The sequence below is a fragment of the Brassica napus genome, chromosome C4, assembly GCF_020379485.1.
Source record: "Brassica napus cultivar Da-Ae chromosome C4, Da-Ae, whole genome shotgun sequence".
Lineage (NCBI taxonomy): Eukaryota > Viridiplantae > Streptophyta > Magnoliopsida > Brassicales > Brassicaceae > Brassica > Brassica napus.
The window spans coordinates 12,343,417-12,356,102 of record NC_063447.1 but is presented as its reverse complement, the minus strand read 5'-3'; the positions used below and the strand labels follow the sequence as shown (position 1 = coordinate 12,356,102).

The 12,686-nt window shown below is 34.7% G+C and overlaps 2 protein-coding genes across 3 annotated transcripts; one reads left to right on the top strand and one right to left on the bottom strand.

Moving 5' to 3' along the window:
- Window positions 1-2,171: 2,171 nt before the first annotated feature.
- On the bottom strand, window positions 2,172-3,438 carry LOC106390121 (protein YELLOW LEAF 1, choloroplastic-like). Its single transcript, XM_013830515.3, has 4 exons — window positions 3,263-3,438; window positions 3,003-3,133; window positions 2,777-2,858; window positions 2,172-2,569 (listed from the first exon to the last, which is right to left on the bottom strand). The coding sequence occupies exons 1-4, from the start codon at window positions 3,315-3,317 to the stop codon at window positions 2,376-2,378; spliced, it is 462 nt and encodes a 153-aa protein (XP_013685969.2). The 5' UTR covers window positions 3,318-3,438; the 3' UTR covers window positions 2,172-2,375.
- A 307-nt stretch (window positions 3,439-3,745) lies between these two features.
- On the top strand, window positions 3,746-8,028 carry LOC106396324 (E3 ubiquitin-protein ligase COP1). Of its 2 annotated transcripts, XM_013836680.3 has the most exons (13): window positions 3,746-4,203; window positions 4,419-4,496; window positions 4,632-4,787; window positions 4,901-5,251; window positions 5,333-5,490; window positions 5,588-5,653; window positions 6,153-6,231; window positions 6,513-6,668; window positions 6,756-6,854; window positions 6,933-7,037; window positions 7,148-7,327; window positions 7,398-7,508; window positions 7,599-8,028. In XM_013836680.3, exons 1-13 carry the CDS (start codon window positions 3,883-3,885, stop codon window positions 7,767-7,769), a joined length of 2,031 nt encoding a protein of 676 aa, XP_013692134.3. In that variant the 5' UTR covers window positions 3,746-3,882; the 3' UTR covers window positions 7,770-8,028. The 2 variants fall into 2 exon arrangements, with proteins under 2 accessions (XP_013692134.3, XP_022556271.2); XM_022700550.2 differs by lacking the exon at window positions 3,746-4,203 and having other exon boundaries at window positions 4,628-4,787.
- The last annotated feature ends 4,658 nt before the right edge of the window (window positions 8,029-12,686 follow it).

Here is a 12,686-nt window from a genome sequence, read left to right as displayed (position 1 = left end):
GGATCTATTAGGCTAAAACAGGAACATGACCTATTGATATAAGTGTGATCTAATTATTTTAATACAATTATTAAAATCTCTTATATCATTTAAGAAAAATATTATACAAAAAAACATAAATATAATTAAAACACACATAAAAAAAATAAAACACACATAAAAAAAATAAATTTTTAAAAATTGTAAAATAAAAAATATACCCGCCCTTTTAAAGACGGGTCATAATCTAGTTACTGTTTTAAAAGCAATCCTAAGTCTTAACCATATCTAAATTCACGATTAGAAAAACAGATTAGAACATTTCCAACCCATTTTATTTTTTTGTAGTAACTTTTAGAGATGAAACTATTTCAATGTATCTCTATTTTTTTTTTAAATAATTACTGTTTTCCTTATATTTCAAAACAAATAGTTTTTTTTTTTCTTATTTTCATTCTATATTTAGATGAATACTCTTTTTTTTTGCAAAAAAATATATTGGGATAAATCTTATTTCTTTTATAGTTTTTTATAAATTTTTAAAATAACAAGATACATTTTACGTAGTCTTAGGACAAATCTAAAAATAATACCACATTTAGTGTTGAAATAACGTCAAAATTGGTGTTTTGATATTAAATTTTATTTTTTTTCATCTGTAACAACACTAAATTATACATCAAAACAAAATTATATATTATTTTTTTTAGTTTTAATAGATTTTTTTTGTCATCAGTTTTAATAGATTAATTATTTGTAATTGACTAATAATATTTTATCATATTTATATTTATTTGATAAAATTTGATGTTTATTAATGTGAGAATAAAAATAGTATTTTAATGTTTAGTAATGTAAACATACAAAATACAAAATAGCATGATATATTTATTTTTAGCTATAATTTCTATAAAAAATTAATAATATTAATATATTTATAGTTAATAAAAATAATATAATATATTATTTAAATATCTGGTGTGATTAATAATGTTACACAAACAAAACACCAAATTTGATAAAATTATTATTTGGTGTTTTATTGGAAATAAATGGATCCAATTTAATGTTTTGGTGTCCTAAACTGACTTTATATAAGCGACAAACTGGCTTTAGAAAATTCCGAAACAACTTGAAAAATGAAAATTAAAAAAGGAGAAAAGAAACACCCTTGAGAAAAGAAACAGAGTCTTTGAGACCAAGGTTTCCAATTGTGTAGTGGGAGAAGCCAAAGTCTTCACTCGTACACTAGAGGAAGAAAACAAAGATAGATACACAGGGGTTAAATGGTCCAAAAAATAGATTCGAGCACGAGAAATCTATTGCATTGTGTGGAAAATCTTATGCGCAATGGTATTGGCAGAAGTGTAAGAGCAATGATACTGAGTTTCTGACCCATCAGTATTGTGCCACGGAAGCAGAAACGTAGCGATTGTCTGTGGTAACGTCCACTTCATACGTGCACGTGGGTTTTGACGCGGTTTGTTAGACCGGTTTGACCGTTTGAAAGGCTTTAACGTCAAGAAGAGTTCTCTCACTTTTCTGGTACAGATCCCTTTACTTTTATATTTCTATCCCTCGCAATAAAATTATAAAAATATTCATTTTAATTTGCTGTAAAGGCAAATCTACCAAATAATATGTTTTCAAAGTTTACAAGCAAACGCCTGCACCATGTTAAATAAGCAAACTATCAATATGATACTTTCAATGGAAACATATTGGAAACAGAACTCGATAGAAGCTGGAACAGGCCAAGTGGCTTTATAATTCGGTCCACATCAGCGTTAAGACTTGGTTGAATTATGATTCACTGCCACACCATTGCCAAATTCCTCGCTGCAACTTTGGGGTGGATAGGCTGCACTTTTGCACATAGCCCACTAATGGGCCACAAGTAATCTCTTACTGGGCTGAGTTTATTTGATTACCTTCTGTCTTCTTTTAGCCCAACATTTGATCGCTTTATGAGGACTTCTCTAGCATCAATATCTGACTTTTGGTGCTCTAGTCATGAGTAATGCCAGTTGAACCATGAGTTTACGTATAAATAGTTAATCTGTGTCAACTGTTGTTTCAAACAAAGAGAATGGCCACTTTTGCCCTTTGGTGTGAGTTGTTGTTGCATACAGGTATCAAAACACTATTTCAGAGGAGGTAATTTTGAGTGAATTGTTGCAAAGAAGTATCATATAAGTTTAAAAAAGCTTAAATATGGACCATCTCTTGGGTACAAGAGACATACAATACATATCAATATCATATGCAGTAAACCTCTCAACGAAACAGATACAAAACGAGACCATGTATGTTTCAGATCTAAGATAAGCAAATGTGATTCTTAAGTCGTATGCAGCAAAAAGAACACTAATCCAATGAAGCATACACATCAATGATCATCGTCTTCTGCTCCCTCGATAATCCTCCTCTCCCTCTTTATCCTTCAATAAACCCAAGAAAGCGAGAAAACCAAAGAAGAAGAAGCCACCAGACCAGTTGCCACCACCCCCTCCTCCTCCACCTCCATCTCCATCATCTCGCGGTGGGAACCCGTCTCCTCCATCATCCAGGCTTGGTGATTTCTCCTTAGCTGAAAATTCAACAAAACCAAAACTCCTCTTTTCAAACTAAGTTCAAATGAGAAGATAAACCACAAGTCATAAAAGATGTGAAAAGTCTCAATTCATAATTTGGATAATGCATTCGAATCTTCCCACTATCCCTCAATCTAGGGGACAAAGTCTCTGCTGCCATTATTACAAAACAAAAGAAGCAGAGAGAGTAAGCAGTGGCTTACAGTGGACAGGAGCTTGTGTTATTGTCGGAGACTCCCGAGTAACGGTCTGTGTTTGACCTTGACTTTCACTGCACTTCGCGTTCTGCAAGAGAGTTAACAAAAGAAGAAGAAGATTGTCAGTTTGATGATAACTAACGACACACATCATTCATAACAAGCAACCAAAACACTTAGATAACGCCACAATCCGAATCAAAAGACACGTGTGATTGTCGAGATGTCTTACAGCGGCGGAGTTGCATATCAAAAGAGATCGCTTTCGACTGTCCAATCCCATCCCCACAGCACTTAACGAGGAGACTCTATGTTGCCTTTCGATTCCTCCGACCATCCCTGAGCTGCGAATCCGCACGTTTTCTACAGAAATCACCATGTAAAGATGTTCAATCAACACAGAGTTTCTCAATCCCTCGATTAGGTTAACTACGAAATTTGAAGGGGAGAAAGGGGGAAACTAAGATGAATAATAGGGAGGAGAAAGCTTACTGTTGATATTCACCGAAAGCGAAGAAGCTTGGAGGATAGACGCCGCCATAGCCATCGTTTAGCAGCTTGACGACGGTGGAGGAAGAAGAGAGGATGCAAGCAGCAGGTGAGATAGATGGACTATATCTCGCACGCGATTATAGTTGTTGTCAACTTGCATCCAATGGAGAGACGCCACGTCTTAAACGTTTCATAATATTTCATTTTAGGACCTCGGTTTATCGTAAAAGTTTATTTCGGGGATTTAAACTAATCTTTTGCTATAGACAAAAAGATCAAACGGCGTCGTTCCGAAGATTTTATGACGGTCACCTGTTCCTTGCATCCAATAGTGATACGCCACGTCATAACATTTCATTTTGGGCCCTCGATTTATCGTTGACGATGGAAAACAACATTCATAAGCTCAAGCGGCGTCGTTCCGAAGATTTTATAACACCTAAAAACGACAGCCACACGCGCGGAAGCTAGCGCGTCGACAGCAACGTGTATGTTTTGCATCCTCAGAAAAGAGCCACCGTCGACCCCACCTCACTCCTCCTCATATCCGCCATACCCACCACTCCCCCCACCCAAACAAATTAAAAAAAAAAAAATTGAGAGCAAAAAGGAAACGAATTATGGAAGAGATTAGGAAGGATCCGCTAGTTCCGGCTGTGAAGCCCGATCCGAGAACCTCCTCCATCGGAGAAGGCCCCAACCGCCGCCACGAAAACGACGAAGGAGGAAGCGGTGGTTTGGAGGTTGGAGCTCCGGATCTGGATAAGGACCTGCTCTGTCCGATTTGTATGCAGGTTATAAAGGACGCTTTCCTCACGGCGTGTGGACACAGCTTCTGCTACATGTGCATCATCACGCACCTTAAGAACAAGAGCGATTGTCCCTGTTGTAGCCAGCACCTCACAAATAAGCAGCTTTACCCTAACTTCTTACTCGATAAGGTCTCTCTTTCTAATCTTGTAATAGAAACTTGGTTAAAGAAACCAATTATTCTAGAATGATTTTTTTTTTTTAAAATCAGTCTAGGCATTCAAATAATCCGCCTAACCACCTGCTAGCAATTTCTTGAATATCGAAATAAACTGTTGTAGATTGAATCTATCTATGTCTCAAATGTGCAGCTTATTGTATGACTTGTTTGTACTGTTCTGTGTAGCTGTTGAAGAAAACTTCAGCTCGGCATGTGTCCAAAACTGCGACGCCCTTGGATCAGTTTCGGGACGCATTACAACGGGTCGGTTTCTGACAAGCCTTTGTGTTCCACTCTTGTCAGATTAATTATTGGAGTAGAACCAATTCTCTGTCTAAAAGTCTTTTTTTTTTTTCTTTTTAAATCAAAATTTGACTTTATGCTTTCTTCCTTAGACAGGGTTGTGATGTGTCAATTAAAGAGGTTGATAATCTGCTCACGCTTCTTGCTGAAAAGAAGAGGAAAATGGAACAGGAAGAAGCTGAGAGGAACATGCAGATACTCTTGGACTTTTTGCATTGTCTGAGGAAGCAGAAAGTTGATGAACTTAATGAGGTTGGTTTGTCTTGGATTCTGGAGTAGCATCTGGTTTACCTATTAATAGCTGTCCTGTTGCGCTTCAAACTTGTTATTTTAGATTCAAAAAGGTTCTCCCGTTGTTGTTGTAGGTGCAAACTGATCTTCAGTATATTAAAGAGGACATAAATGCAGTTGAGAGACATAGAATAGATTTATACCGAGCTCGGGATAGGTACTCTGTGAAGCTGCGGATGCTCGGAGATGATCCAAGCACACGAAATGCTTGGCCGCTTGAGAAGAGTCACACCGGCTTCAACTCCAATTCTCTGAGCATAAGAGGAGGGAATCCACCAGGCAATTTTCAAAACAAAAAGGTAGAGGGAAAGGCACAAGGAAGCTCTCACGGGATATCGAAAAAGGATGCACAGAGTGGATCAGATTCCCAGAGTTTGAATCAATCATCTGTCTCAATGGCCAGGAAGAAACGGATCCATGCTCAGGTTTGTTCTTTCTTGTCTGCTCAACATCTTGAAAATGTCTTGTTGATTGGCTAATTTCGTTTTGAGTGTCTTGGCTTGTAGTTCAGCGATCTACAAGAGTGTTACCTCCAGAAGAGGCGTCAGTTGGTAGACCAACCACATAGTAATCAAGAAAGTGATAATAGTGTAGTGCGTAGGGAAGGCTACAGCTACGGCCTTGCAGATTTTCAATCTGTGCTCACTACCTTTACTCGCTACAGGTTTTGATTAGTGAATGTCCCTTTTCTAATTGGTTGCACTTGTGCGTCAGAGATGTTTTAAACCATCTGAATTTTGATTCCACTCTTTTATTTACAGTCGTCTGAGAGTTATAGCGGAAATTCGGCATGGGGATATATTTCATTCAGCTAACATTGTATCAAGGTGAGTTCTTTCTCCTTGTTCGTTATATCAGATGACAGATAGTGTAACTATTGAAAGAATATCTTCCGACTTAGTGTCTAAATAATATCAAAATTGCCTCTTATGTAATCAAGTTTTGTTTAATGTATGGATTGACGCAATTACTTACTATGGGATCCATTGCTGTGTAAATTCTAAGCCAGAGAATGGTTAGAAGAAGAAACTGTTAACATGGCAGGGACAAGGTTTTGTGCTGTCGGCGAGTCACTTAAGAAGAATTTTTTAACAGATAGAACACTATGCTCTCCTTTTCTTAAACTGTTTTGCTGTCTTTTTCTGAACGCGTCTCTTTTTCAGTAAAGGACAAATCATATTTCTTGCCCCTGTGGCTCCATTATCTTGCTCTCTCTATGAGTATTGATTTATGGAGTTTCCGTAGTTTATGTGTGGTTATGCTTTCCCTGAACTGAGTGACCATCTTTTTGAGCTTACTAAAAAAAGAGGGGCTGTTTCTTTTCAGCATAGAGTTTGATCGTGATGATGAGCTGTTTGCAACTGCTGGTGTTTCGAGATGTATAAAGGTTTTCGACTTCTCTTCGGTAAGTTCATTTACATACCAATTGAATCATCTTTTTTAGAGTTATGCTCTTGTGAAACGGATCATGCATCTCAATTGTTGGAATACTTTACAGTAGAAACTAAAATGTAGCATTTGTTGAAGAAATTCTAATTGTGATTTATGATTAGCCATTTACACTTTGTTTTCTTAATATTACATAGAACAATGTATGTCCAAATATTACCAGATTGTTAGATTTAGTACTCCGTCTATATAATGGACTCTCTGGATTTGTTGAAGATGGTTGTGCATACTTTTCAGGTTGTAAATGAACCGGCAGATATACAGTGTCCGATTGTGGAGATGTCAACTCGCTCCAAACTTAGTTGTTTGAGTTGGAATAAGCATGAGAAAAATCATATAGCGAGCAGTGATTACGAAGGAATAGTAACAGTGTGGGATGTAACTACTAGACAGGTGATTACTTTGCCCTACTTATTCCCCGTCGCACCTTTAAGATACTGTGCAATGTATCTAAATTTTTATTTAAACAACTGGTGACAGAGTCTTATGGAGTATGAAGAGCACGAAAAGCGTGCCTGGAGCGTTGACTTTTCGCGAACAGAACCATCTATGCTTGTATCTGGTAGTGACGATTGTAAGGTATGTTGAATCTGTGCAATGTATCTGGAGTATGAAGAGCACAATAGTACACTGTGCAATGATCTGTGTTTGAACCAGGTTAAAGTTTGGTGCACAAAGGAGGAAGCAAGCGTGCTTAATATTGATATGAAAGCAAACATCTGTTGTGTCAAGTACAATCCTGGCTCAAGCAACTTCATTGCGGTATATATTTTCATGACCTCACCAACTTTGCATCTCACATTGATTCCCTATTCATGTTTGAGCTACCCGCTCATGATCAGCTTTACACTAAGCCTGTTGACTTATTGCAGGTTGGATCAGCTGATCATCACATCCATTATTACGATTTAAGAAACATAAGCCAGCCACTTCATGTCTTCAGTGGACACAAGAAAGCGGTCTCCTATGTGAAGTTTTTGTCCAACAACGAGCTCGCGTCTGCATCTACTGATAGCACACTACGCTTATGGGATGTCAAGGACAACTTGCCAGTAAGATTACTTTCCGCACAAAGAAACAAGTCTTGGCTATGTTGTTCAATGTTTACTCTCTCTTTTTCAGGTTCGGACATTCAGAGGACACACTAACGAGAAGAACTTCGTGGGTCTCACAGTGAACAGCGAGTATCTCGCCTGCGGAAGCGAGACAAACGAAGTATATGTATATCACAAGGTTCACAAAATCTCAAACCTCTGCTCTATTTTATCATTTAAACATATTGAATCTCTTGTTGCTCAAGTATTTAAGGATGTGGGATTGTAGGAGATCACGAGACCTGTGACATCGCATAGGTTTGGATCACTAGACATGGAGGAAGCAGAGGAAGAGGCGGGTTCATACTTTATTAGTGCGGTTTGCTGGAAGAGCGATAGTCCCACGATGCTGACTGCGAATAGCCAAGGAACCATCAAAGTTCTGGTACTCGCTGCTTGATTGTAATAAATATTACTCTACCAAAGATTTAAAGCTTTCTTCAATTAATAAAACCAATAAATATCAGTACCATATATTGTATCTTAGTGTGAGTTATAGAGAGAAGCAATCTGTCAAAAGTAGGGTTCATCATTTGGAAAGCAACTTTGTATTGTAATGCTTGACTTGAATCCCTCGAGAAGAATCTGTATCAAAAGTGGAACAAGAAATCATCGTAGCTATATTCTTAATTATTAATTCCATTTTGGTTCTAAACAAATTGCCCCTTTGATGGTTATAAAAACAATTTAACTAAATCATAAAAAAACTGCAGAATACTTATGGTTGTTACATGGATCAATGACTTTAATTTCTACATTAAAAGCTGTAAAATATGTTTTATAAACAGAAATATAAATAATCTAAAATAGCTTATAAAAACGTGGACAGACGATAAGAACGAAAACCTTGACTTACCTACAAAGCGTCCAAACCCATGCGATAAGTCATTAACGTGTGCATGTAGCAACATCGTAGGTTTTTTTTTTTTTTTTCATATTTGTTGTCCATGATAATTGAATATCTTGTGTGATGATTGACAAATAGTACTTAATCGCTCTAAAGTAACTCACATAATGTGATTGTGTGTGAACACGTTTTCATTAAACGGCCATACTACTATTGTAATAGTAATCCTTGTACATTTGGATACGTAACTCTGGAGTGGCATGAAGTGTATGAACGTGCATGCTTTGGGAAATGAATCCATGGCCAAACATTTTATTTTCTTCTTCTTCCTTTTCTAATTCCTAAAAACGTTACATGCTTTACTTGCTCATGTATGATATATCCTAGTCGTTATAATTAGGTGGCCTGATAAATTAAATGCTATTTGCAAGCTTTTCTAATTCCCTATGGTACAAAGTCTTTGACTTTGTATTTCGTAAACAAAGGAGTCAAAATCTCTTTTGAAACGAAACAACGACTTTTGCACAACGAGGGGGTCACATAAATGTGTTTCTTCCCTTTAAGCAACCATAGCAATCAACCCCTTTTTCTCTATTAAAGTCGTACTCAGCCACACCAAATGTTTGTAATATTCTACTTCTTGTATAGTTTGTTTTCTTGTTATCGTTCGATTGATCCATATACCAAATTTGTGTATAACGTGTATTACTTATGTATAACTTATAGATGCGTATAATATGGCATCTCATAAACTCAAAACCACATGGCCTACATATTATGGTAATTAATCTGATCGATAACGGAGTTAGCAAGTTATATTCTACGTTGCATGGAAGCTTCATCGGACGTCCGCTTCCCGCTTCGGAACCGGAATCGGAATAAGAACCTTGTGGAAGCTTACGGAATCTCGCTTCCAAAACGCTTCCAAAATATTCTTTTTAAAAACACGTTGGAAGCTTATGATTCTGTTTTGGAATCACGCTTCCGTTCTTTAAAAAAAAATACAAGGTTGAATATCAATAAAAATATAATCGTAGTTATTAATTTCTGTAAAATCAAAATTTTAATAGTAATGAATAGAGAGGATATAAATATTAAAATTAATACTATAAATTATCTTTATGTATTAAGGTTTTTATTAAACATATATCTTATATTAAAATATATTGTGTCAATTATTTATGAAGCATTAACAATAATTAATATAATAATTTATTTTAAACTTAATTTATGTCTATTTTCACAGTTTTAATATGAAATCATTACAAAATTATTACAAATGAATAAATAATTTATTTAAATTTATAACATATAAATTTTAGTCCTAATTTTTTTTTAAAAAATCTTATATTTTAATATATATATATATATACATATATATACATACATATGGATATACGCTTCCAATACGTATCCGCTTCCTAATTTTTCAAAAAATCTCGCTTCTGTGCTTCCATACGCTTCCGCTTCCGCGTACCCGCTTCCGTTTCCATGTAATAGGTTATATTTGTATATGAAAATGAAATGTGGATAAGATGGTCGTAAACTTTCTATATATGTTGCTGTTTTCTTAAATTTACATTATTATTTTTTGGAAATGCACAAAATACGATTGATCACATACGTCAACAAAGATGTAATAGCAGTTTAATTTACGAATATAGTTCGATAGACACAGATTTGGTTTTTTTTTTTTTGACTAAAGGCTCAGTGGCGGAGCTACATGCAACAACATGGGGGCAATGAACCCATCATGATTAAAAAAATAGTGTAACTTAAAGCTCAATCTATATGATGTCCCCACTCATAATTATTTTTTGCTCCCATACCTTTTTTTTTGCCCCCGACAGAAATATTTTCTGCCTCCGCCGATGTAAAAGGCTTACATTTGGATTTTTCGTTCTTCTGGTAATTGGTAAAAGTAAACGTTTCACGTTAGCCACATATGTTTCCCCAAGTTCACATCGTATAATTATAATACTTATGTAGGTCGAGTTACGCAACCTATGAAATCTGAATGTGATGAATACTTTATTTTTGTTCGTCACTAATCTAAGCGTCGTGTATAAATTAAATATATTAGATAGCACAACTCATTTTACTAATACTACTAACTATTTTATCCTCACGAGCACGAGTCGTATGAATTTCTAAGTTTAAATGTCGAAAACCCGAGATTAATTGATAGTGGATATAGCTGTGATGAAAAACGGCAATGGATGACTCGGACCCAACACTTTCAATAGGACTTTTGTTATGTTATACTATTAATTTTATTTAATATGCGAGAGCAAGCCTCATAATTTGGAGTAGGAAATTGCTTTGTATGAAATTATACGTTCCTTATTCTATGATTTTTTTTTCGAAACGAATTTATTAATACCAAATTAAAATTGCAAATTTGATAGACTAAAGTTCTAAAAAAAAATTATTACATAACTAAATATATACATCATATGATGATATGATGAAAAAAAATAAAATGCTATTTGGTAAAGAAGCCTTAAATAATCTTCTTCTTTTTGTATATGGTTTTTCTATTATGCAACTTCTGTATTTAACTAATAATTCTTATTGTTTCCGTTTGGAATTGTGTTTCTACATTTAAATATGGACAAATCTCAAAAATAGCACATTTTTAAGTTTATATCACAAAAATAACCCTCATAGCTAAAATGACCAAAATAGCATTTTATCTTTTGAAAAATTTAACTTTTTTTTATTTTTCAAAATTTGAAATCTTATCCCAAAACTCCACTCCCCAACTCTAAACCCTAAACCCTAAACCCTAAACCCTAAACTCTAAATCCTAAACCCTAAATCCTAAACCATAAGCCCTAAATCCTAAACCCTAAACCCCACCCCTAAACTCTAAACCCTAAACCCTAAATCCTAAACTCCACCCCTTAACTCTAAACCGTAATGCCTAAATTAATTTACCATTGGAGTATAAGTGTATATTTATCTCTTTTGATAAAACATTAAGTGTTATTTTGGTCATTTTTATTCTTAGATGCTATATTTGTGACAAAAACTTTTTATTGTTATCCTAGTCATTTTCTCTTTAAATATCAATGCTCTTTTTTTTGTCATCAACTTTTACAGACTCATACAGACTCTGTAAACCAAACCGGGAGATATTGATACATGTGAACGACGAAAGACGGATGAATCCTGACACTGCGTGCTAGGCTATCCGCCTTTGAATTTTGCGTTATTGGTACATGGACAATCTCTGATTGGAGAAAACTTTATTTCAGGGTTTTAATGTCTTTCAAATAACTTGCAAAAGCTGGTCATTCTTCTAGTTCCGAAACTATCTTCACCAATTGAGAACAATCTCTTGCAAACGTAGTTAAATATCAATGCTTATGTATCCAATTTATTTTTATCAGATTTTACTTTTGATTCTGCCCTCAGACTAAACAACATTGTTTAGCATATTTGCTCTGATTTCCTCTTCTATTCCAACAGTTTTGCATAACAACACCAAATAAATTTCAAGGTTCTCTTTGCTCCAAGATATTTCAAAACTAGATAGTTCCTACAGCAACAAAAAAAAAACAGTGAAGACAAAATCCAACAAAATTTATAAATTGAACTATACTGATATCACGAGTTTAAAACCTTATAAATGTACTGAAAGTAAACAATAAACACAACAGTACTTTATGAATCGACTCCACATAGATCAAGACCAAACTAGGGTTCTTAGAAATAGAGTTAAGAGAAAAATGGTTTGTTGTTGTTGCATGGAACTAATAACTAAGAGTGCAAATAAATTATGTCAAAGTCATTCGGAGAAAGCGACGTGTGTTTAGGAAAATTCGCAGGAACTCAAACTTATAAATTATATAATAAAATTCATTAAGCACATTCTAAAACAGTAGCTCTGACTGGTGACCGTCCGGAAAACAATAGGAACGAATAAAAAAAAAATGTACGGGAATAAAATAGCAGAAATGAAAAGGAATGGTTGTTCCTTATCAAATTTAACAATGAATAATTTTGTTCTTTAATTCTCTACAAAAAAGGGAATGAAAGGAAATAAGAAGGAATTATTATTCTTTGTGAATGGTAATTTTTTTTAGGAACGTTAGGGAATGCATTATTTCTCGCCGTTCCCTGGTCACCATTCATAAAACTCAACACGCAAACTTTTATTGTCATATATTACCAATTAATATGTCTAATAAACTAAAATTCTAAACTATATCTATATTATTAAAAGAGAAATACAAATTTAGACTTACCCTTAAACTTATAAAATATTTACAATCCAATACCATTGAAAATTAAATAAACCTATTATTAGGTAATGCTTGTCTTTTCTTATTATTACATAATTTCCTTAAATAATTATAACACTAACAAAGATTTAGGCAACAAGAGAATAAAATATCCACTTTCCCTATTAGTAGGTTTCAAAACAATCATAATAAACAAAATATTCTAAAAGTTAAAGCCAAA